Source organism: Malaclemys terrapin, chromosome 1 (genome assembly GCF_027887155.1).
Source record: "Malaclemys terrapin pileata isolate rMalTer1 chromosome 1, rMalTer1.hap1, whole genome shotgun sequence".
Taxonomy (NCBI): domain Eukaryota; kingdom Metazoa; phylum Chordata; order Testudines; family Emydidae; genus Malaclemys; species Malaclemys terrapin.
The window spans coordinates 14,099,452-14,122,884 of NC_071505.1; the positions used below are offsets into that span (position 1 = coordinate 14,099,452).

Consider the following 23,433-nt stretch of genomic DNA (forward strand, 5'->3'; position numbering starts at 1 on the left):
AATGCAGAACAAGCCAGAAAACCTTGAGCTGAGTGAGGGCCTTCCCTGCATCAAGCATTATTATTAAAAGGAGAAGGTCATAATATTATCAATCAGCTCTGAAGTAGTACTGGAAGTATTTTGGCAACTTCAGCGTGTCTAATAAATACTGGTAACTGGGGTCCCTGTTGGCAGCCTTAGTAGAGAGGCCAAGGACTAGACATGGAGACCGAACTATCCTCTCATTCCTGGAAGAGGCTCTTCAGGTCAGGACATGCACAATGGCAGGACTAGTTGGAGAAACTTACATTGCTGCTGCCTGTGCTATACTTATTCCACGAGTAGAGAACTGAAGCGTTGTCAGTCTGGCACTGTACATAAGCTCAAACAAAATTAGTTCCAAAGTAGTCCACATGTAACTCGCTATTATTATGCAGTGTGAATTAAGAAGTTAAAGTTTCTGAGAGGTGAAAAAAAGATAATCCATATATACAACAACTCTGAAAAATAGTAATACTCAAAACATGTGGCACTATCCTTTTTGAAAATTTCTTGTGGGACTAAACACTGAGGGTATGTCTACACAACAATCAGGAGGTGTGAGCGCAGCTCATGTGTCATACCCAAGACGACTTTTGATTTAGCTCAAAATGTAGCCACAGCAACATGGGTGGTAGCATGGCTAGCTACTTGAGTATGTCCCCATGGTCCTGGGCAGGGCTGTACACAGGAGGCTAGCCGTCCCGCTGCCCCTGCTGCCATGGCTACAATGCTATTGTTACTCAAACCAGCTTTGATCTCTAGCTAGCTCAAGTATGCCTACAGGAACTACACTCAAACCTCCTGATTGCAGTGTAGACTTATCCTGAGTTGAAGTGCATGCAAGTATAAGACCACCACAAATACAGGAAATATTACATATCAAACTAACAGATTTCAGGTTAGATATTCTGGTAACTGTCACATTTGGAGAGATCTGATCAGAGTCAACTAATAAGTAATCAGACATTTTTTCCACTTAGCTGTGCATTATGACTTACAAATTATACAAAAATGCATTCTCAGAGGATTTAATGCTTTTGGCTGCGGTGACAAATACTGCATGGTAGATAGTCATGATGTAATAGTATTGCCCGATTCAATGCCAATACATGTTGTGAAAGTTAGTTTTAATTATGCAATACAAATTAATTTCCCCATAGATATGTTGTTACACTAAGACACATACAGAAAGGATGAGAAATGGGGGAGAAAGGCACAACTCAGTCCTTGTACATCTCCTTCCAATTACACAGCCCATCCACCAGCACATAAAAGCAACCACCGTGTTTTTCCATTCTTTTTGGAAGTACTGCCTCTAAAACATGCTACTGTACTTGGGCTACAGGAAACACCCCCACCAAAATTGTCAAACACTGGAAAAGCCCAGCATGAACCAGAAGAAGTAAAGGTTGGTTCAGTGAGGACGCATCCAACCCTCCATTTGCCACAGGATTTGTGGCCCGGTGTGGAACCCTTTGAGGGAAGGAAAGGAGATAAAGAACAGAAATGGATGATACTCTGGAGCATTCTTCCCACTTACAAAATCATTCCAATCATTCCTGGAAACAATGCTTTTAAATGATGGTATTTCTTTGAATGCCATCTACAAAATAGTATCCTTTTGGAGATATGGTTAAGCAAGCACATGCACCTCACCCACAGCAGGTCTCAATAGCTCTGTGGTAAGCAAAAATCCCTGTTGGTTAGCAGTAGAAAGATCATTAAAATAGTAAACAATAGGCCAGTATTAAACCAAATAGTTCTGATGCTCCTATATCCAGTGCAATACATTTCTCATTCCCCTATGGAGCAAGCAGCATGTTCCGGTGTTAATATACTTGAAGATATAAACCTGACCAATATGTGACTTTAACATAAAAATATCTTTGAGTTCATATATTTTGAGTTTTTTTAATATATATACACACACTCCCACGCCATACACCCCCAGAGGAATATGTAGGATGGATATTGAAAATTTTAAAAAGTATATATTTGGACAAATGGACTGGAGGTTAAGAATGAATAGTTTCTATTTACTTTTCCATTTCCAGCGTCTTATGTTGTACCCCCCACTGTAGTACTTGTGCATCTAAAGATTTTGCTGTTATTATATCACAGAAAATCTAGACTGACTCTTACTGTGTACTGCATTTCTTCTCACCCATTATCCTAGTATATCATAACTGAAAGCATGAGACAGTACACAATATCAGCATAATTAAAAAACATAGATCTTTCTTCTGAAATTTGGTAACTGGTTTTGTAGTCATTTAATGCGGCTAAAACATTGACTATAAACCAAATGAGAGGTAATTCAATATTAGATCTATTGGATTTTTTTTTTTAATATGCTTTGAAAGTCGCAACAGATCAAGTGACAAGTTACTGCATACATAAAGCATCTGTATGAATTATGATTGTAATCTAGGCAACAATTTAAAAACAATTCTCCCACCCCAAAGAGAGAATCTTAGTCTTACTTGTGATTTTAACTCAAGTTTCCAGAGGAGAAAGGCTAGTAAACAAGCCACGGGGTAAACCTTAGGCTAGTGGTTCCCAAACTTTAACAGCCCGCGAACCCCCTCCTAAAAATGAATATTTCCAGGGATTTAGGTTTAAATTTCCTCAGTGTGATGGATGCGCTTGCTTTGCTCTGCATAGCTCTTGGAAGTCCGGAACCACTGGAGAAAGATAAAGTCTCAGGTCTGGTAACACAGACTGCTAACAACCAACAAACTGGAAAATGAGAAGATTCACTCAAGTCTCACTGAAGCAAAACAGCACTCCAGAGAAAATGACAATTACTGAGGCACCTTAACACTGCTACACTGGCTACAACGTGCTTCCGGCTGGTTTTGATCACAAACAGCTTTACTTCTGCCACAAGGGTGCCCTGCGAGGGACAAATTAGCTTGGACCATCCCCCACGTACAGCGTGGCCCCTGTTCACTCTGCCCTCGATGCCAACTTCCCCTGTCTGACAAGGACAGGGGTCTCAGCTGCCACCCTGTCCACCACAGGGCTCAGGCTACTGGCCCCGCGCCAGGGTCTGGGCTGCTGGATCTGCACTTCGTGGGGCTCCTGCTGCTGGACCCCGTTGACCGCCTTGGTCCACTGAGCTCGGGCTGCAGGTCCCGCTGATCGCCGGGGCTCGGGCTGCTGACCCCAACTGCCAGCCCCGCGTGGAGCGCTGGGGTTTGGGCTGCCGGCTCCCCCACTGACAGGGGCAGGGCCCAGCCCCGCTCTCCCTGAAGCTCGGGCTGTCTTCTCTGCAACCAGGTCTCACCTGCTGCCTCCAATGCCCGGGGTCCTCTGGCTGCCATTAGTGAATTTTTTCTGGTGAACCCCCTGTAATGTTCTGCGAACCCCCAGGGGTTCATGAACCCCAGTTTGGGAAACACTGCCTTAGGTTATTTGGGCAACAGAACTCCCTATCTTAAAGATACATTATCAAGTAGTTCAGATCCAAGCTTTAGGTTTAGGAATGTACTAGAGAGACTAGACAATTATTTAAATTTTTAAAAATCCAAGGACCAGAGGCCCGTTCCCAGGTACAATATGGAAGGCTAAAAAGCATGAAGAGTAGTGGCCAAGTTAGAGTTTCTCAAAGATAGGGGAATTTATCATTCAATTGCCATCTCTACAATACAAGGCAGATGTACAGAATCCTTCACCATTCCAAAAAGTAAATTCATATCAACCAGAACGATTGCCAACCTCAAAAAGCTTGCTGTCAAAAGGCACAATCAGACACGCTTGTATATGCTAGAATTTATACACAACACATTTTGCTGCTATTATTCCATAACCTAAATTTCTACATGATTTAGTCAGCTTCATGCATGTTAAAAAGCCGGCAAATGCTTGGGTGAGAATTTTCATTTAAAATTTTTGGGTGACATTTGTTGCTTGTAAAAGGAATTGGATTGCCCATCTTGGAGGCTGCAATACTCTGTTTATACACAGAAAGACATGGTGACAGCAGTATTGTAAGGCCTTCTTTACATTACAAAGTTTTGCTACTTTAACTATACTGGTATGAGGCACCTTTATTCAGCTGACTTAACTGCATCCACACTAGGGCTTTTACCAGTTTAACTATTTCAGTAAACAATCAGACCCCTAGCCTGTAAAACTTTTAAGTGTAGACCCAGCTTTAGTCAACAGTCCCACCAGTAGGGTTGCCACTCATTCAGACAGTCCAGGTTTCAGCTTGTGTCCGGGTGCCATTTGACAAGCCCTGATGTCCCTCTTTTTTTTTTTTTTTTTAATCTGTGGAAACTGCTCACTGCCAATTTGAATTTAACCCACTGAGAGAACGCTCACCACCCTCATGAGGAGGGGGACAGAGCCCAGCCAATCATAGCCTGGCACCATGCCCATCCAGCCAATCACAACCCACTGCTCTCCCTGCCCAACCCATTCCCAACTGCGGAAAGTTCATCCAACAGCCATCAGACAGTAATGACTTTCAGTAGCTATCAAAAAAGGCTGGAATTGATCTAGTAATCAGTAAGTTAAAGCTCATATCCTATTACCAGTCCCCTACATAATGCCCTTCTCCTAATCAGGTGATAATTATTGCAGTACAGGTGTACTTTGATAACTAGCATTTTTGCCATTTCATAACAATGTTTCTTCATCCATTTCCATCAACTATTCTCTTAATCAACAACCTATACATTGGAGAAAAAATTCCTAGCAGATATATATTCAAATAACCACACAGGGTTGGGAAAAGAAAGAGTGGGGAGAGGTCAGCAGGATACTAAGAATTTGCAATTAATGGAAACTCCATAATCTATGCTTTGTGATACAAACTTCTTGCTAAAATAAAAAAAAACTGAATCATGTATGGAATAACAGCCAAAGGCCTGAGCACTGCATTATTAAACAAAATACCCTTTGATAATGAGTAACACTAAGAAAGGAGAGAGATTTGTTTCCAGGGTCTCAACAGAGTGGGCAACTCTACCACTCTATGTGCCCACTCAGGCTGAAACAACCAGCAACTAGGACAGCTCTTTGAAATCCTGACTTGAAGGTTGATGATAAAAGGGCTAACAGAACTTCTGTGGAAGCAAAGTTGGAAGAACAGTCAGCACAAATAACCTGAACAAACAAGTGAAAGGTTCACAAACCAGATCATCCATGGAAAAAATATTAGGACCCAACAGGGCTATACAAAGCTATGGGAAGATTTTGATGTGAGCAAACATTTTTAATTGATTTGATCAGAAGTTTTGCAGTACTAGAAAAGCATGTAGCCAACCTGCAGAATAATGCCACACCTCATTTTGGTCTTCCCTGCAAGCCCTACAGACTCAGATCCATTGATTTTGCTCTCCAAACTATTGCTTAATTTAAACAGAGGAAGATCCTCTCATTATTGAGAGATGTTGCAAGATTCTGACTAGAAACACCACAGAACACTAGATTAAGGACTCCCATTGTCTGACAGGTTTCAGAGACAGAAAGAAGCTCAAAAGCTGCCAGAAACAAGATTGATATTTCCTTTGAAGGAAGAAAATCTTTCGTGACATAGGCTCAATTACACAGGCAATAAGAAGGGAAAGGAATGTGAACGATTTTTTTTTTTAATAGAAGGAAAGAGACAGAGCTGTACCATATCCAGCAAAACCAGGAACTATACACAATAGAAACCCTCTCCTTTACGATAAGTCTTCAGTTACCACATTGTTAAAGAATGGTCAAATGAAAAAGCAAATGGAACATTAGCATATTTAAGTCTATCACCATAAGTTGTACATTGCTATTACCCTATATAGCAAATATAAGGTATATACATGTGTTGGAAATAGCTGTTTTTGTATATTATCATAGGACTTACATGATCATAAACAGATTTTGTATTCTCTCTAGATTCAGAAAATAAAACAAAATACACACACTAGAACTATTAGTCCTCCAGACATGGAGGAATTTTCATTAACCGAACTATAACAATATCTGATTTAAAAGAAATTATAGTGCTAAGTTTAGATATTTCTATTTCTTGTTAGAGAGGTTATTATATGTTTCAGTTAACTGTTACTGTCTAAAAATATTTCTCCATAACAGCAAAGCATTATGAAATTGGAACAGTGCCCTTAGCATTAAACATGATGAAAAAATTATGCAAGTATTACATACAAAAATGTAATCAATTTTTTTTTAAATGGAGACTTCTACATCTGGCACACTCTGGGGCTGATCCTCAGCTTGGGTAAATTGTCATAGCACTATTGATATAATTGACCTCAGATTTCAATGGAAATAAGACAATTTACACTAGCTGAGAATATGCCCCCCAGACTTTAAGAGGGAGAGGAGTGGCTATAGAACTGGATCCTTAAGTAGTTCTTTCCAACTCTGAAGTGAAAACACATGGCATGAATTAAAATGGAAAAGAAAAGTTAAAAACCCATTTTGATTTTGCAAGATGAGTATCTGTGATGATTTGGGGGATCTGTTTGTACAATTTAGGAATTCTGGTTGACATTACGAAGTTGTTCTTCTGAAACTGCTGTATCATGGAAAGCCCCTATGTCTGTGTCTCCACCATTGCAGACAGGACCTGCAGCAGGTACACAACACTGAGGACAATAGGGAGGACTTAACTTTAATAATTGTGTTTTGACTACACAATAGTTATGCTAAGGAGACTGCTGGAGTGGAAAACCAGCTCAACCTTTGAAGGAAGGCCAAGTTGATCTGCAGGGGGGCTGGGAGTTTGGAGAGTGGAAATTTCCCAAGTAGCACAAATATACAGACTAAAAGAAGGAGAATATAAAAGGATTCACACGGGGCAGACTCAAAGGAGAGACATGGGAAGTCTGAGCAGGAGAGGGGAAGGGGGGATAGGCCATAGTCAGAGAGGAAGAGCTGGAGGGGGGGGGAAGAAGGCTCCATACTTCTGCACACAAATGATGCATTGCAACAGAAGAACAATGAATGGCCTCAAAGGACTCTGACCCCAGCCCAAAGAATGGTCTGGATTAGTGAGGAAACTGAGGAAATGCATGTAGGGTTCATTATATCTTTATAGGTCTGTATTTCTTATGTGATAAGTAAAGAGTAACACTGTATTTGAATTCTGTGCAAAGTCTGTATGGGTTGTGCGCTATACCTTATCACATGCCCCATGAGAAAGTTAACAGTAACCTAGAAGGCTCATACCTTTGATGGAGTTCTGGGAGAGAGTATGTTTGAGCTACAGAGGAATTCTGAGAGCTCAGCACTGCTTTCGGGGACTATGCAGTGGGCCACATGGTCTAAACTCTCAGGACAGGGTGCTCAATTAGGGATCTATGCACCCTGAGCTGGTGCCAAGATTGGGCTCTATTCAGACTCCAGAAGCTTAAAACGTGAGCATCTGGATCCCCTCACAGCAGTCTCTTGAGTGGCCACAAAGTGGGTACTCAACAAGATCTGTTACAACAGCCGATTAGTCAATCTACCTGACTGTAAAATGCACACCACCTAATGAGACTTGCGCACACACCCCAAAAACGTTCCCACATACTCTGTGGGCCACTCTGAAAATATCTGTGAGAAATACAAAAACAAGACACTTCTCAAGCCATGTTGCAAGAGCAAACTCACAAATCTAATTGGCCCAGGAAGGGAAATGAGGCAGCTATCAGAAAACCTAGTTTTTAAGAGTGAGAATTGTCATTCAGGCTCCCAGGAGGCTGAGGGAGGCCACCAGCTGAAAAAGAATCAGTCATGGCAAGGATAAGAATCAAATCCTGAGGTCCTAAAGGAATATATTGCTATAATGGAGCCTTCATTAGGTATTTCATCTTTCATGGGTTTTGTAACAATAACAGGCGAACGCAAGCATTAGAGCTCTGCACTATCTTTTTCTGAAATCTCAGAGAGGGGAAAGTGATACTTTATTCAGGCTTTGGAGACTGAACATAAAGCAAGTGGAGATTTGACTATCACATGCTTTATGAATTCTAAAATAAATTTAGCTACCTTTTCTTGGCAGTTTCTCCTTCCCTTCCCCCTCCTCCTCTCTCTTTGGATAGCTTCTCAACTAAAGCTGAAGGCAGACCATGAAAGGCAGACATACACTGTTGTCAATATTCAAATGGGAAAATAGTAAGTGGAATTTTATTTAATCTTTCCTGAAAATTGTGAGCACATTAAGTCAGGAAAGCTTTAATATGAGTAGTGACTGATGGCTTGATGTACCTTGGCTTGTTATACTGTAGAATACAATTAGGAAGTAAAAGCATGAACTAGAAGAACTGGTGTCAAGAACTAGAACATAGAAATTGAGGAACTTTGCCATTTGATAGACACCTTCTACATAAGAAGCTGTTGCTGGAGAAGAGTGGTATTTTATTTTGACAAGCAACAGACATGAAAAAGGCAAAAGGGAAGTTTATGCAGCTTCAGGAGACCATTACACAGTCTGAAAATGCAACCTGTTCTTGAAGAGGTTTCTGAATAATAATTATTTTGGAACCAACGGGCTTCATTTTGAGATGCAGCTATTGAGTTACCTTAAAGATGGTTTCCATTAAGGCACTTTGGAACACATTTAGGTCACCAGTTCAAATCTGACAGCGGCTTGACATCTTAACCTTCAGATGGCTGTTTGGTCTCAGTCCAGTTCCTAGTGGTCAGATTTCACAATCCATTCAAACTAGCACTTTGTAAGCTGTATCAATAGAGAAGTTAAGGACTGAATGATCTCCCTTCCTCACTCCTACCTCTGCAACACAGGTTAGGAATATGGGAAACATAGTGAGATAAAAGACTAAAGAAGAAATTCAGTGTCCAGGATTCTGTCTTACATCTTTCATAACCTCTAAAATACTTCCTAAATCTGAAGTGGCAGATCTAGTTTCGCCTAAAAATTATTTCTCTCTTTCTCTCTCACACATGAATGCTTTCCCATTAACTCCACCTGAAAAATTAAGAAGGAAAGAATTAAGGAAGCAGTAGATAAGCAGCTTTACAAAAGAGAGGATTAAAGAAAACTGTATTTTGCAATTATGAATAAAAAGTTTTAGAGGAATATAATCAAATAAATTGACTCTCATATACAGAACGTCGTTTCTTGAAGGCAAAACTTTCTCAGTTATACATTGTGAAAGGTCACTACAGAAGTGATGCCCAACTACTTATACTAGTTGTTCTCATGGTTGTTCTATCTTTAGGGCCTGCACCTCCTCTCTTTTTTCTGCATTCCTGGAATATCTCATTACTGCATTTTCCAAAAGACATTCACAACTACAATTATAGTCCACAGCTCTGCAATAATATGGTGCTATTCTCTTTACAGTGCTTTATAAACGTACTGATTTCAGGAGCAGTCCTCACCAAAACTGCAGGGATGTCAGATGGAATGAGACCCTCTAAGGCCTGGTCTACACTACGGGTTTAGGTCGACTTTAGCAGCGTTAAACCGAATTAAGCCTGGACACGTCCACACAACGAAGCCCTTTCTTTCGACTTAAAGGGTCCTTTAAACCGGTTTCTTTACACCACCTCCGACGAGGGGATTAGCGATAAAACCGGCCTTTGCGGGTCGGAATTGGGGTAGTGTGGACAGAATTCGACGTTATTGGCCTCCGGGAGCTATCCCACAGTGCTTCATTGTGACCGCTCTGGACAGCACTCTCAACTCAGATGCACTGACCAGGTAGACAGGAAAAGACCCGCGAATGTTTGAATTTCATTTCCTGTTTGCTCAGCGTGGAGAGCACAGGTGACCACGCAGAGCTCATCAGCACAGGTAACCGTGATGGAGTCCCAGGATCGCAAAAGAGCTCCAGCATGGACCGAACGGGAGGTACGAGATCTGCTCGCCATATGGGGAGATGAAGCAGTGATAGCTGAACTCCGTAGCAGTAAAAGAAATGGAAAAGTATTAGAAAAGATCTCCAAGGCCATGAAGGACCGAGGCCATAACAGGGACACACAGCAGTGCCGCGTGAAAATTAAGGAGCTACGGCAAGCTTACCACAAAGCCAGAGAAGCAAACGGAAGGTCCGGGGCAGAGCCGCAAACTTGCCGCTACTACGCGGAGCTGCATGCGATCCTAGGGGGTGCAGCCACCACTACCCCAACCGTGTGCTCTGACTCTCTCACTGGAGAAACACACAGGGAAGACGGTTCGGGGAACGAGGAAGATGAGGATGGAGGTACTGTAGGTAGCTCACAGCAGCAAGGAAGTGGAGAAACCGGTTTCCCCAACAGCCAGGATATGTTTGTGACCCTGGACCTGGAACCAGTAACCCCCGAACTCACCCAAGACCCTCAGGGCACACAGGAGACCTCTGGTGAGTGTAACTTTGTAAATATTTGTAAACATTACACACAAAAAAGCAAGCGTGTTTAATGATTAATTTGCCCTGGCAATCACAGCCAGTATATCTACTGGAAAAGTCTGTTAACGTGTATGGGGATGGAGCGGAAATCCTCCGGGGACATCTCCAGAAAGCTCTCCTTTATGTACTCCCAAAGCCTTTGCAAAAGGTTTCTGGGGAGGGCTGCCTTATCCCGTCCGCCATGGTAGGACACTTTACCACGCCAGGCCAGTAGCACGTAGTCTGGAATCATTGCATAACAAAGCATGGCAGCGTATGGTCCCGGTGTTTGCTGGCATGCAGACAACATCCATTCCTTATCTCTCTTTGTTATCCTCAGGAGAGTGATATCATTCACGGTCACCTGGTTGAAATGGGGTGATTTTATTAAGGGGACATTCAGAGGCGCCCGTTCCTGCTCTTCTGAACAGAAATGTTCCCCGCTGTTAACCACGCGGTGGAGGGGAGGGGTGAAGTGATCATCCCAGAGAATCGTGTGTGTGTGTATGGGGGGGGGTGGTTTACTTGTATTTGTGCCGCATGTTAACCGGGAAACCACAGCCCCTCCTTTTACATTGAAAACCCATTTTAAATGGACAACCCAATTCATCCTTGATATGGGAAATGCGCTGCTGTTTGCAACCTTTCCCGCATGTTAAGAAGGTTAAAAAAGCCAAAACACTGTGGCCTACCATGGCTGCCTGCAAGCCGAAACATGCGACCTTGTAATGAAAGAGTGTACCCATTGTTCTCTAAAATGTGTCTTTTTTAACCACCTCTCCCTTCTCCTCCACCAGCTGCAAATGTTTCTCCTTCGCAGAGGCTCGTGAACATTAGAAAGAGAAAACGTAGGACGAGGGACGATATGTTCACGGAGCTGCAGATGTCCTCCCACGCTGATAGAGCACAGCAGAATGCGTGGAGGCAGTCAATGTCGGAGATGAGAAAAGCACAATATGAACAAGAGGAGAGGTGGCGGGCTGAATGGCGGGATGAAAAGAGCAAGTGGCGGGCTGAAGACGATAGGTGGCGTCAGCTTGCAGACAGACGGCAAGAGTCAATGCTCCGTCTGCTGGAGCATCAAACTGATATGCTCGAGCGTATGGTTGAGCTGCAGGAAAGGCAGCAGGAGCAGAGACCGCCGCTACAGCCCCTGTGTAACCAACAGCCCTCCTCCCCAAGTTCCATAGCCTCCTCACCAAGACGCCCAAGAACACGGTGGGGGGGCCTCCGTCCACCCAGTCACTCCACCCCAGATGATCGCCCAAGCATCAGAAGGCTGGCCTTCAATAAGAGTTAAAGTTTTAAAATGCAGTGTGTCCTTTTCCATCCCTCCTCCCCCACCCATCCCAGGCTACCTTGGCAATTATCCCCCTACTTCTGTGAGGAACTAATAAAGAATGCATGAATGTGAAAAAACAATGACTTTATTGCCTCTGCAAGCGGTGCTCGAATTGGGGAGGGGAGGGTGGGGTGGAGTGGGGTGGTTGGTTTACAGGGAAGTAGAGTGAACCGGGTCGGGGGGGGGGGGTTGGAGGGTTCATCAAGGAGAAAAACAGAAGTTTCACACAGTAGCCTGGCCAGTCACAAAACTCGTTTTCAAAGCTTCTCTGATGCGCACCGCGCCCTGCTGTGCTCCTCTAACCGCCCTGGTGTCTGGCTGCGCGTAACCAGCGGCCAGGCGAGTTGCCTCAACCTCCCACCCCGCCATAAAGGTCTCCCCCTTACTCTCACAGATATTGTGGAGCGCACAGCAAGCAGCAATAACAATGGGGATATTCTTTTCGCTGAGGTCTGAGCGAGTCAGTCAGTAAGCTGCGCCAGCGCGCTTTTAAACGTCCAAATGCACATTCCACCACCATTCGGCACTTGCTCAGCCTGTAGTTGAACAGGTCCTGACTCCTGTCCAGGCTGCCTGTGTACGGCTTCATGAGCCATGGCATTAAGGGGTAGGCTGGGTCCCCAAGGATCACGATAGGCATTTCAACATCCCCAACGGTCACTTTCTGGTCCGGGAAGAAAGTCCCTTCCTCCAGCTTTCGAAACAGAGCAGAGTTCCTGAAGACGCGAGCATCATGTACCTTTCCCGGCCATCCCACGTTGATGTTGGTGAAACGTCCCTTGTGATCCACCAGGGCTTGCAGCAGCATTGAAAAGTACCCCTTGCGGTTTATGTAGTCGGTGGCTTGGTGCTCCGGTGACAAGATAGGGATATGGGTTCCGTCTATGGCCCCGCCACAGTTTGGGAATCCCATTTCAGCAAAACCATCCACTATTGACTGCATGTTGCCCAGAGTCACTACCCTTGCTATCACCAGGTCTTTCATTGCCCTGGCAAATTGGATCACAGCAGCCCCCACCGTAGATTTGCCCACTCCAAATTGATTCCCGACTGACCGGTAGCTGTCTGGCATTGCAAGCTTCCACAGGGCTATCGCCACTCGCTTTTCAACTGTGAGGGCTGCTCTCATCTTGGTATCTTGGCGTTTCAGGGCAGGGGAAAGCAAGTCACAAAGTTCCATGAAAGTGCCCTTACGCATGCGAAACTTTCGCAGCCACTGGGAATCGTCCCATACCTGCAGCACGATGCGATCCCACCAGTCTGTGCTTGTTTCCCGGGCCCAGAATCGGCGTTCCACGGCATGAACCTGCCCCAGTGACACCATGATTTCCACATTGCTGGGGCCTGTGCCTTGTGAGAGGTCTATGTCCATGTCAATTTCCTCATCACTCTCGTCGCCGCGCTGCAATCGCTTCCTCGGCTGGTCCGGGTTTCGCCTTGGCATGTCCTGGCTCTGCATATACTCCAGGACAATGCGCGTGGTGTTCATAGTGCTCATAATTGCCGCGGTGATCTGAGCGGGCTCCATGATCCCAGTGCTAGCTATGGCGCCTGGTCAGAAAAAAGGCGCGAAAGTAGTATCTGATGGACCAGAAGAAGGAGGGAGGGCGGGAGGGAGGGAGGGCCGAGTGACGACATGGCGTACAGGTACAGGAACAGGGAAACACAAACAACTGTCACACAGAATGGTCCCCCCAAAGATTAAACTGAAAACCCTGGGCTTAGCAGGCCATTGATTTCACGGAGGAAGGGGAAGCAAATGAATACAGAACAAATCTATTTTTTACATCTTAAGCTGGCAGCCGACGGTGCAGCATGAGTGATATCCATCATCATCGTACTGGAGAGGCTACCAGTCATAATATACCATCGTCTGCCAAAAGACAAGGGGCTGCTGCTGTGTAGCAATGCAGCCCCACGTCTGCCAGCCCCACGTCCGCCAGCACCCAGCATCGCCCTCGGCCTCTTCTGGGTGCTTAGCAGACAATACTGGGCAATTGGCAGAAAATAGTATACTACGACTGGTAGCCATCATCATTGAAACATGTCTGCCCAGGTGGCCATGATTGACAGCCACTCCAGTATGACGACGATGGGTATCAGTCATAATATACCATCGCCTACCAAAGGGCAAGGGGCTGGTGCAATGCAGCCCTACGGCTGCCAGCCCCACGGCTATCACTCATGCTACACCGTCTACCGCCAAAAGGCAGTTAGCAGCTGCTGTGTAGCAATGCAGTCCCACGTCTGCCGGCACCCAGAGGACATATGGTGACGGTGAGCTCAGCTGAGCTGAGCGGGCTCCATGCTTGCCGTGGTATGTTGTCTGCACAGGTAACCCAGGTAAAAAGGCGCGAATCTATTGTCTGCTGTTGCTGTGACGAGGGGGGAGGGGCTTGACGACATGTACCCAGAACCGCCCGCGACACTGTTTTGCATCATCCGGGCATTGGGATCTCAACCCAGAATTCAAAGAAAAGGCGCAAAAGTAGTATCTGACGGACTAGGGGAAGGAGGGAGGGCGGGCCGAGTGACGACATGGCGTACAGGTACAGGGAATTAAAATCAAGAACGGTGGCTGTGCATCAGGGAGAAACACAAACAACTGTCACACAGAATGGTCCCCCCAAAGATTAAACTGAAAACCCTGGGTTTAGCAGGCCGTTGATTTGACGGAGGGAGGGGGAAGCAAATGAATACAGAGCAAATCTATTTTTTACATCTTAAGACGACGGTGCAGCGTGACTGATAGCCCTCGGCATCTTTCTGGGTGCTTGGCAGCAAATACGGGGCGCTTGGCAGTTAGTGTATGACAATGGTCTTCAGGCCTATTGCACGATCGGCTGCTCGGGGAAGACTCTGCTAATGTGCGATGACCCAACTTGTAATAGGACGGTTAACAGTCGTAATACACCATCTACTGCCAAAAGGCAGGCCCCATGGCTGCCAGCACCCAGATCGCCGATGAAGGCTACCAGTCTACTGCACCGTCTACCGCCAAAAGGCAGTTAGCAGCTGCTGCTGTGTAGCAATGCAGTCCCACGTCTGCTGGCACCCAGAGGACATATGGTGACGGTGAGCTCAGCTGAGCTGAGCGGGCTCCATGCTTGCCGTGGTATGTTGTCTGCACAGGTAACCCAGGTAAAAAGGCGCGAATCTATTGTCTGCCGTTGCTGTGACGAGGGGGGAGGGGCCTGACGACATGTACCCAGAACCACCCGCGACACTGTTTTGCATCATCCGGGCATTGGGATCTCAACCCAGAATTCCAAGGGGCGGCGGAGACTGTGGGATAGCTACCCATAGTGCAATGCTCCGGAAGTCAACGCTAGCCTCGTACTGTGGACGCGGTCCGCCGACTAGAGCACCTAGAGCATTTTATGTGTGGACACACACAATCGGCTGTATACAACCGATTTCAATAAAACCGGCTTCCATAAATTCGAACTAATTTCATAGTGTAGACATACCCTAAGATAATGTCTGCAAGTTTTCTTTAGGTACAAGTTGCTTCTCTGGCTTTTAAACACACAAGGAGAAGACAGAAAGATAAAGATAGGAGTTACTCCAGCAACTGTGGCACTGTTACTTTCTGCCTTAAGAATGGCAGGGTTGAGGAACTACCATACTCAGTGCCTGTCTCTGCCCCCCCACAAAATAATTGCAGCACTAGCCACACACACACATCCTCTTTATGAAGGCTTTGTACAACACTGAGAAGCAGCAACAGCTCTCTAATAAATAGTAAATAATAAACAATACTTTATCTTACCATCTATGGCATATTTTGGGAGGTTGGAAGTCTACTCACTGTGCTCTGGATCACTCATGTTGTGCGTATGGGGAGAGGGTGGGGGAAGTACTCAATCCTTGTTTTAAGTGTCTCTTTGTGCTCAGTAGTGTTCAGATGATCAGGGTGGACAATGAGTTCCTAGCCTCTGGCAAATAAAGCCCCTTGCTGAATAAAGCTCTATCTACAGAATCATAGAATATCAGGGTTGGAAGGGACCTCAGGAGGTCATCTAGTCAACCCCCTGCTCAAAGCAGGAACAATCCCCAACTAAATCCATTATCCCTGCTATTATTTATAGTGTTCTGTTCAATTAGTTGCCTTTACTGAGGTACTCCCCGTTCTATTGGGAACAGTAAACGTCAATCTTAACGGCATGCACAAGTGGCCATTGTTTCAATCATACCCACTTTATAATTGCAAGATGACACTTCAGATGCATCACCCATCACACCTGAGATACAAATTTACTCAGTACATTTACCATCTCTATTGTTTTATTGGGAATTAGGAAGTGAGTGTTATTTAAAGAGCAAATTTCTGCCCACAAGAGTGCAGCTCAAGATGTATTATCCACAATCAGTACTAATCCTGATCTAGCTACATTTACACTGAAGATAAAAAAAGAAGGTGGGGACACAGACAAAAACATAATCATCAGCCAATCTCTTGCACTTAGTCTCCAAAGTAACAATTAACTTTATTCAAAACTCAAAGGAACTCATACTTTTTCATACTTGAAAAAATTCTTCACTCATTTTTTTTTACTAGTAACACTTTAGGTTAACTTTTTTCTTTCAATGTAATTTATTAATGTGCTATGTATTATTTTAGATCCATATAAAATTAATACATTATAAATAATTTACATAAAACCAAACACACCACACACACACACACCCCTCTCATCTGAGCAGGAGTGCACCTCAGGCATCTGAATCGCACACACATACATCTCTCTCAAATGAAATTCAGGAAATAAAGTGGCCCTGTGGATTTTTAAAGGGACACTATCAACCTGAAACATTATCAGTTTTAAAACAAACAAGCATGAGTTAAAAATGGTTTCAGCTGCAACAGAGTCCAATTGTGGTTTTACAACCATGTTTTCCTATTTTTAAAAATGTTGTATGCGAGACCCACAAATGACAGAGAAGAGTGAAGCTGACTGTGCATGAAAGTCTGTCCAACGCCCAAAACTCCAGTAAACTCGAGTTTTATAGCTCAAGTGTTCTCTCTAACATCACTTCAGTCCACACACAAAAATCTCTAGCTCAAGTTAAGCGGTGCTTAAAGCTGGAGCTAGCTGACCCATGAGGCAAGGCGGTTTGAAGCACAAGTGACTCATGCTCCAGCTACTAATGGAATGCAATATCTTGAGACACACCAACTCAGTAGCAGTTAATCCATCACGCCGTGAGTCTAATCAGCTCACTCTGTGTAACTCCAGTGTCCAGCTGGAGCGCAGTAACTCAAGTATACTAACTCAAACTGTTGTAATGAAGACAAGCCCAAAGTAAAACTGGAAAATAGTGAGAAATACCGTTATCTAACCTTAGGTATTGCTTGTAACAGCAGGTACAAAGAACTGCAGACTGAAAGGACAGAAAGGTGTGTAACTTTAGCGCCTTCGTGGCCAAGATGGAGTCTGCTCTGCAGGCAGCTCTGGCCAAGAGAAGACACGCGCAGGAATGCAGCAGGAGAAATTCCTTTCACCCCAGGAGCACCTGTTCCAAACCCCCCAGAGTGAGCACACACACCCACAGGAAAAGTACCATGGATATAAGAAAGGGAAATATTTATTTATAGAGGGATGAGAGGAGAAATACAACAAGGGGAAATATAGGGGGAGCAGTAGAACAGGGCTGCATTCAAACCAAGGCCCCACAGGCCCAGTGGTAGCACAGTTTGGAAGGGCAGACACTGAGCAATGTGTCTGCACACCGAGTTCAGGAGTCCTGAGCAAAGTTCCAGTTCAGTGGTGAGTCTTGGGTGCTCCTGGTCGTCTTCGGCGCCAGTGAACTTTCCCCCAACAAACCCCTCCGGTGCCCTCTTCTGCCGCTCTCTGCAAAGCCACACAGAGCGACCACCTCCCCATTTAACTAGCTAGCAGCCTCCCTCCTTGTTCCCAATGCAGAATCACAAGCTCCAGTACTCTCAGCCCCACGCAGCTCTGGGCAGCCATGATACTGGGTTCAGCTCTGGCCTGTCCTTCTCGGGAGATTCCTCCCTGGCACAGTGCTCCTCCTGCCTCCTGTCCTGGGGTGTCCCCGCTCGGCTGCCCTGCCCTTCCCAGGCTTTAGGCAGGTTCTGTGCTGCTTCCTTTGCAAAGGCCTGTGGGCTGCTGCTTCTCTCTCCCTGGAGCTCCAGAGCCACCCCCTGGAGTTTCCCTCCTTTTTTCTCACTCTCCCCCTTCCCTCTAGGAAAAAGATTTAAAGGGGCCATGCTCTCTAAACACCAAAGGGGTTACAGGTGATTTAAGTTGATTGTCACTTTAATCTAATTTACTCTGATATTTAAAGTACAAGGCTAAGGCTTGTTTGAATGCTGATAATGAAACTAGACTGGACAGTGTGTCTTCTTTCACTGTTTCATTTATTGCTCATTTGTACAATGCTGATATGCTCAGGTCTACAATGCTACAGAAGAATGGTTTAAATCCTTCACCAGAAAAAAAAAAAAATAGAAATAGAAATGTTGCAAGAGGTCATTCATATTAGGTTTTGTACCCCCTTCCTCTTTTCTCTTTTATAAATTGACTTTAATATGAAGCGTAAAAGATATTAACTGTTTCCCAATAGTTTCTTCCTTCATCTTTAAGAGATGTTAAAGCGAAGAAATGAAAACAAGTCAAGAATTCAGAGGTATAAACTGAGCAACATTTTCTAAGAGCACCATCAAAATACTAAGGGCTTGTCTATACTTACCCCGCTGGTTCGGCGGCAGGCAATCGAACTCCTGGGTTCGATTTATCGCGACTTGTCTGGACACGATAAATCGAACCCAGAAGTGCTCGCCGTCGACTCCGGTAATCCTGCTCGGCGCGAGGAGTACGCGGAGTCGACGGGGGAGCCTGCCTGCCACGTCTGGACCGCGGTAAGTTCGATCTAAGGTACGTCGACTTCAGCTACATTATTCACGTAGCTGAAGTTGCGTACCTTAGTTCGAATTGGGGGGTTAGTGTAGACCAGGCCTAAGATTCCCAGTCTGAACTGGCACAGGTGTTTCTTACAGAAGACACCATCTCTCTCACACAAGTGGCCCCTATATCACTTAAAGCTACCGTTGCTATAGTTACAGTGTAGTACTTTTAAACTATGTATCAGAATAAACAGTTTTGTAAAACCTGCCATAATGGGCAATCTGTGTGTTGCCCTTTACAGAAATATTTATGGGTATTTTTAAAAAGTTTGTAGGAAGGGAGGGCAGGAATCTATTGTAGGTAACCAGTACCTCTTCCATCTCCTTCCAAAGAGGGTGTTGGGACAGCAAACACACATTGCTTAGCACTTAATTGTGTAAACATCATTATCCCCATCTTACAGATGAGAAGTGGTGCTAAGAAAAATGAAGCCTTAGACTACGGGTATGTCTATGCAGCAGCTGGGAAGGTGCTTCTCAAAGACACTTGCTAGCTCTGTTTGAGTTAGTATTCCACAAATAGTAGTCTGGCCACAGCAACAGAAGCAGCAGCTCAGGCTAGCCACCCGAGTGCAATCCTGCGCCCAACCCCCTGGGTACACACTCAGGTGGCTAGCCTGGTCTGCCCTCCTTGCTGCTGTGGCCACACTGCAATTTTTAGCACACTAGCTCAAGCAGAGGTAGCAAATGCCTGTCCACCCATAGATATACCTTGAGAGTTCACTCTCAGCCCACATTAGGGTTACCACATTTTAGTTTCCCTAGAAGAGGACACTGCTGGAAGGGGGGAGGAGCTGGGATGGGGAGCTGGAGAGGGGTACAGTTGGGGATACCTGCAGAAGGGGTACTCACTGGAGGTGGGGACAGTGTTGCTCCGTCACAGGGCTACTGATGCAAGCCCAGGATGCAGCGACAGCTGCCAGTCAGTGCCTCCCTGCAGGACTCCCTCCCCAGAGCTGGGGCCTGGCTGGGTGGGATCCAGCAACTGTGGCTTGCTGGAGAATGGACCAATCAGGTACAGATGCAGGGGTCTGCTCTGAAAAAAAGTGGGCCATTGCCTGTTTGAAAAAATCTGCCTGAACAGAGAAAGCAAGTTCAAAAAAGCGGCTATGTCTGGGAAAACCTCAACGTATGGTAATTCTTGCAAAGGGTAGTGTATGTTCACCACTCCAGCTTTGGGAAGAAACTGTGATTCAGAGAGTAACAATTCCTTCCTTCCTTCATTCCCCCTTTCTCCAGCAGACTGTAACTCGCTGTAGCCAGGAAAACGTGTAGGTTACTTCTCCCTCGCAACACCAGCCCAATTCAGCTTGCTATTGCTTGGAGGGGCACAGCCGTGCTTCTCACCCATTTCTGGCCTTTTTCTAGCCCCTCCTCACCAATTCACTCACAGTAAAGGAGGAGGGGGGCAGTGAGAATGCAAGGGCTGTGCACTGCAGGAGACACAGAATGAAGATCCAAGTAGATAATGTTTTCACCCCTCAGCTCAGAGAGCCGCAGGGCCTAATTCCCCTATTTGGCTGTGCAAGACATGGACATCTAACCCTAAGTGACAGACAGAGCTAGAGAAAAGTTCAGGTTTCCTGACTCTCAATCTAGTATCCTATCATTACACAACTGTCTCTCCACATGAGGAAGCTATTACCCACAGAAGTACAGTTATCATACATGTAAATGTAGTCTATTTTCTTTTGTTGTCAAAGCTCACTTGTGGTCATTAAAAATCCCACAGCCATTTTCAAGACAGTTAGTGATGTTAACCTCTGGCTGAATCCTGAGCTAAATACCAAATGGCTAATTGTACCTATTTAAAATTCCCCTGTAATTTCAGTTGAACAATGCTTTTCTGTACTTTTTGTCCTGACCTGTTGTGTGGCATTACTGTGCACTTTTAAATAGCTACCTGCAGTATTTCAGGGATGGCCCCCTGTCAAATTCAGTAAAACCAGTGCACCAACATGTAAGCATCACCCTCCTAAGAGAGAAATCATTTCCACCACAGGGAGGATCCACCTGTATGAAAGGCACTTTGCATTTTTTGCTTAGTAACATGAAATCAACATAAGGAAAACTTAACTAAATAAGTTGTACTTAAGATTTAGGTTGTAATTATTTGTTCTGTATGTTAAAACTTACTCTAGGCACCCACTTCCAAGAGGATCTTTAAAGCATCTTTTAAATCTCCTTTAAAGCATCCTCATGGTGTTTGGTTTGTTCAACATGTAGTTCGATATCACAATTTATGACTAGTCAGGCTCCCTGGGCAGGAACCCAAGACAACTTTCAATATATAAGTAGCAGAGGCTCTCTTAGCCCATCCACCAAACCTGTGGCTACAAAAGGAGGCTGTTTCTCTACATTAAGCAGGTAGCTATATCATACAAAGAATTTAAAAAGGATTCAAAATGAAGAGCCAGCAGATTCCATTATGGTTATACACCACCTGTTTATCAGTTTGATTAAAATTTTCAGCATTAAATACTACAATAATGTTCAGCATACAAACATCCACAAAGTCAAATCATAAATTTAAGATTCAGATCCAAATTTTTCCAGAGTTCTCATGTTCTGATCTGGACTTTTGGATTGGGCCTCTCTCTGCTTAACTTTATAAAAGTTTGATTTTTTTTTTTTTACTATTTTCAAATATAATTATGTGCTGACTGTTCCTCCTGAAGACTAGTAGTTTACTCTCTATTTACCTGCTCATCTTGTGATGTACAGTTCCCCTTCTACCACAGATGCACGCTAACACTGTGTGCTCCCTGGCTCTGCATAGCCCAATCCCATTCCACAATTATAATGCAATACAGGAATTTATAGGCAATGGTAGTTCTGAATATGCCACGTGGCCCCCAAAATGCTGTCCTTCAAAACTCCTGTATTTCAACACCCGTTTCTTTGTTAGTTTGTTACGTTGGTGCACCATGCAATCATAAAAACAGTTTTTCATTTTTATTTTTAAATTTATTTTTCTGATTATATAAATAGGTATGAATTATCACTATACTTAATTTAATACTGCTACATTCAATAGAGGAAACTGACCAAAAACATGTATAACTTACCTTTTCGCTGTTCTTATATTTTTCCCAGCTCTTCAGCATTTTTAGCCATTTTGTAGTTCTTTCAATTTCAAGGTGCTTTTGCTGAAATAAAACGACAATTAATAATTTCAAACCTAATTTTTTCAAAAATATCTAGCTTAGAATCTTCTAAAACTATTAGAAACAAGTTTAACCAAGATATTTTCCACAGCAGGAACATCAAGAATTATAGTGGCACCAGTGACATCAACTTTGCTAAATTAGTCTTACCTGGAAAGAGACGTTTCTTTGCATACAAGCTGTCAGCCTGGATGTGCTTTTATTTATTTAAATAAGGGCTGTCAATTAATCACAGTTAACTCAAGTGATTAACTTGAAACAGATTAACTCGATTAAAAAAATTAATCACGATTAATTGCAGTTTTAATTGTACTATTAAACAATAATAGAATACGAATTGAGATTTATTATAAATATTTTTGGATATTTTTCTACATTTTCAAACATATTGATTTCAATTACAACACAGAATACAAACTGTACAGTGCTCACTTTATATTTTTATTACAAATATTTGCACTGTAAAAAAGAAATAGTATTTTTCAATTTACCTCATGCAAGTACTATAGTGCAATCTCTATCGTGAAAGTGCAATTTACAAATGTAAATTTTGTTTCATAAATGCACTCAAAAACAAAACAATGTAAAATTTTAGAGCCTACAAGTCCACTCAGTCCTACTTCTTGGTCAGCAAATTGCTAAGACAAACAAGTTTATTTACATTTATGGGAGATAATGCTGCCCACTTCTTATTTATAATGTCATCTGAAAGTGAGAACATTCACATGACATTATTGTAGCCAGCTTTGCAAGCTATTTATGCGCTAGATATGTTAAACATTTTTATGCCTCTTCATGCTTCGACCACCATTCCAGAGGACACGCTTCCATGCTGATGATAGGTTCTGTTCGATAATGACCCAAAGCAGTGCATACTGATGCATGTTCATTTTCATCATCTGAGTCAGATGCCACCAACAGAAGGTAGATTTTCTTTTTCAGTGGTTCAGGTTCTGTAGCTTCTGCATTGGAGAGCTGCTCTTTTAAGACTTCTGACAGCATGTTCCACATCTCGTCCCTCTCAGATTTTGGAAGGCACTTCAGATTCTTAAACCTTGGCTCAAATGTTGTAGCTATCTTTAGAAATCTCACATTGGTACCTTCTTTGTGTTTTGTCAAATCTGCAGTGAAAGCGTTTTTAAATCAAACAACATGTGCTGGGTCATCATCCGAGACTGCCATAACACGAAATATATGGCAGAATGTGGGTAAAACCAAAGAACAGGAGACATATAATTTTCCCCCAATGAATTGAGTCACAAATTTAATTAATGCATTTTTTTAACAAGCGTCATCAGCATGGAAGCATGTCCTCTGGAATGGTGGACGAAGCATGAAGGGGCATATGAATGTTTAGCATATCTGGCACATAAATAGCTTACAACACCAGCTACAAACGTGCCATGTGAACGCCTGTTCTCACTTTCAGATGACATTATAAATAAGAAGTGGGCAGCATTATCTCCCATAAATGTAAACAGACTTGTTTGTCTTAGCATTTGGCTGAACAAGAAGTAGGCCTGAATGGATTTCTAGGCTCTAAAGTTTTACATTGTTTTATTTTTTAGTGAAGTTATGCTAAAAAAAAAGTTGCACTTTCACAATGAAAAGATCACACTAAAGTACTTGTATGAGGTGAAA

The 23,433-nt window shown here is 43.8% G+C and overlaps 1 protein-coding gene across 4 annotated transcripts in view; it reads right to left on the reverse strand.

Annotated features, from left to right (window-relative positions):
* The window catches only part of USP6NL (USP6 N-terminal like), a 213,217-nt gene that overhangs the window by 49,209 nt on the left and 140,575 nt on the right, over window positions 1-23,433 (reverse strand). For all 4 annotated transcript variants that reach the window (XM_054016532.1, XM_054016540.1, XM_054016528.1 and 1 more), the window contains one exon: window positions 21,694-21,774. In XM_054016532.1, coding sequence (XP_053872507.1) covers window positions 21,694-21,774 — 81 coding nt within the window. The remainder of the gene's footprint in view (window positions 1-21,693; window positions 21,775-23,433) is intronic.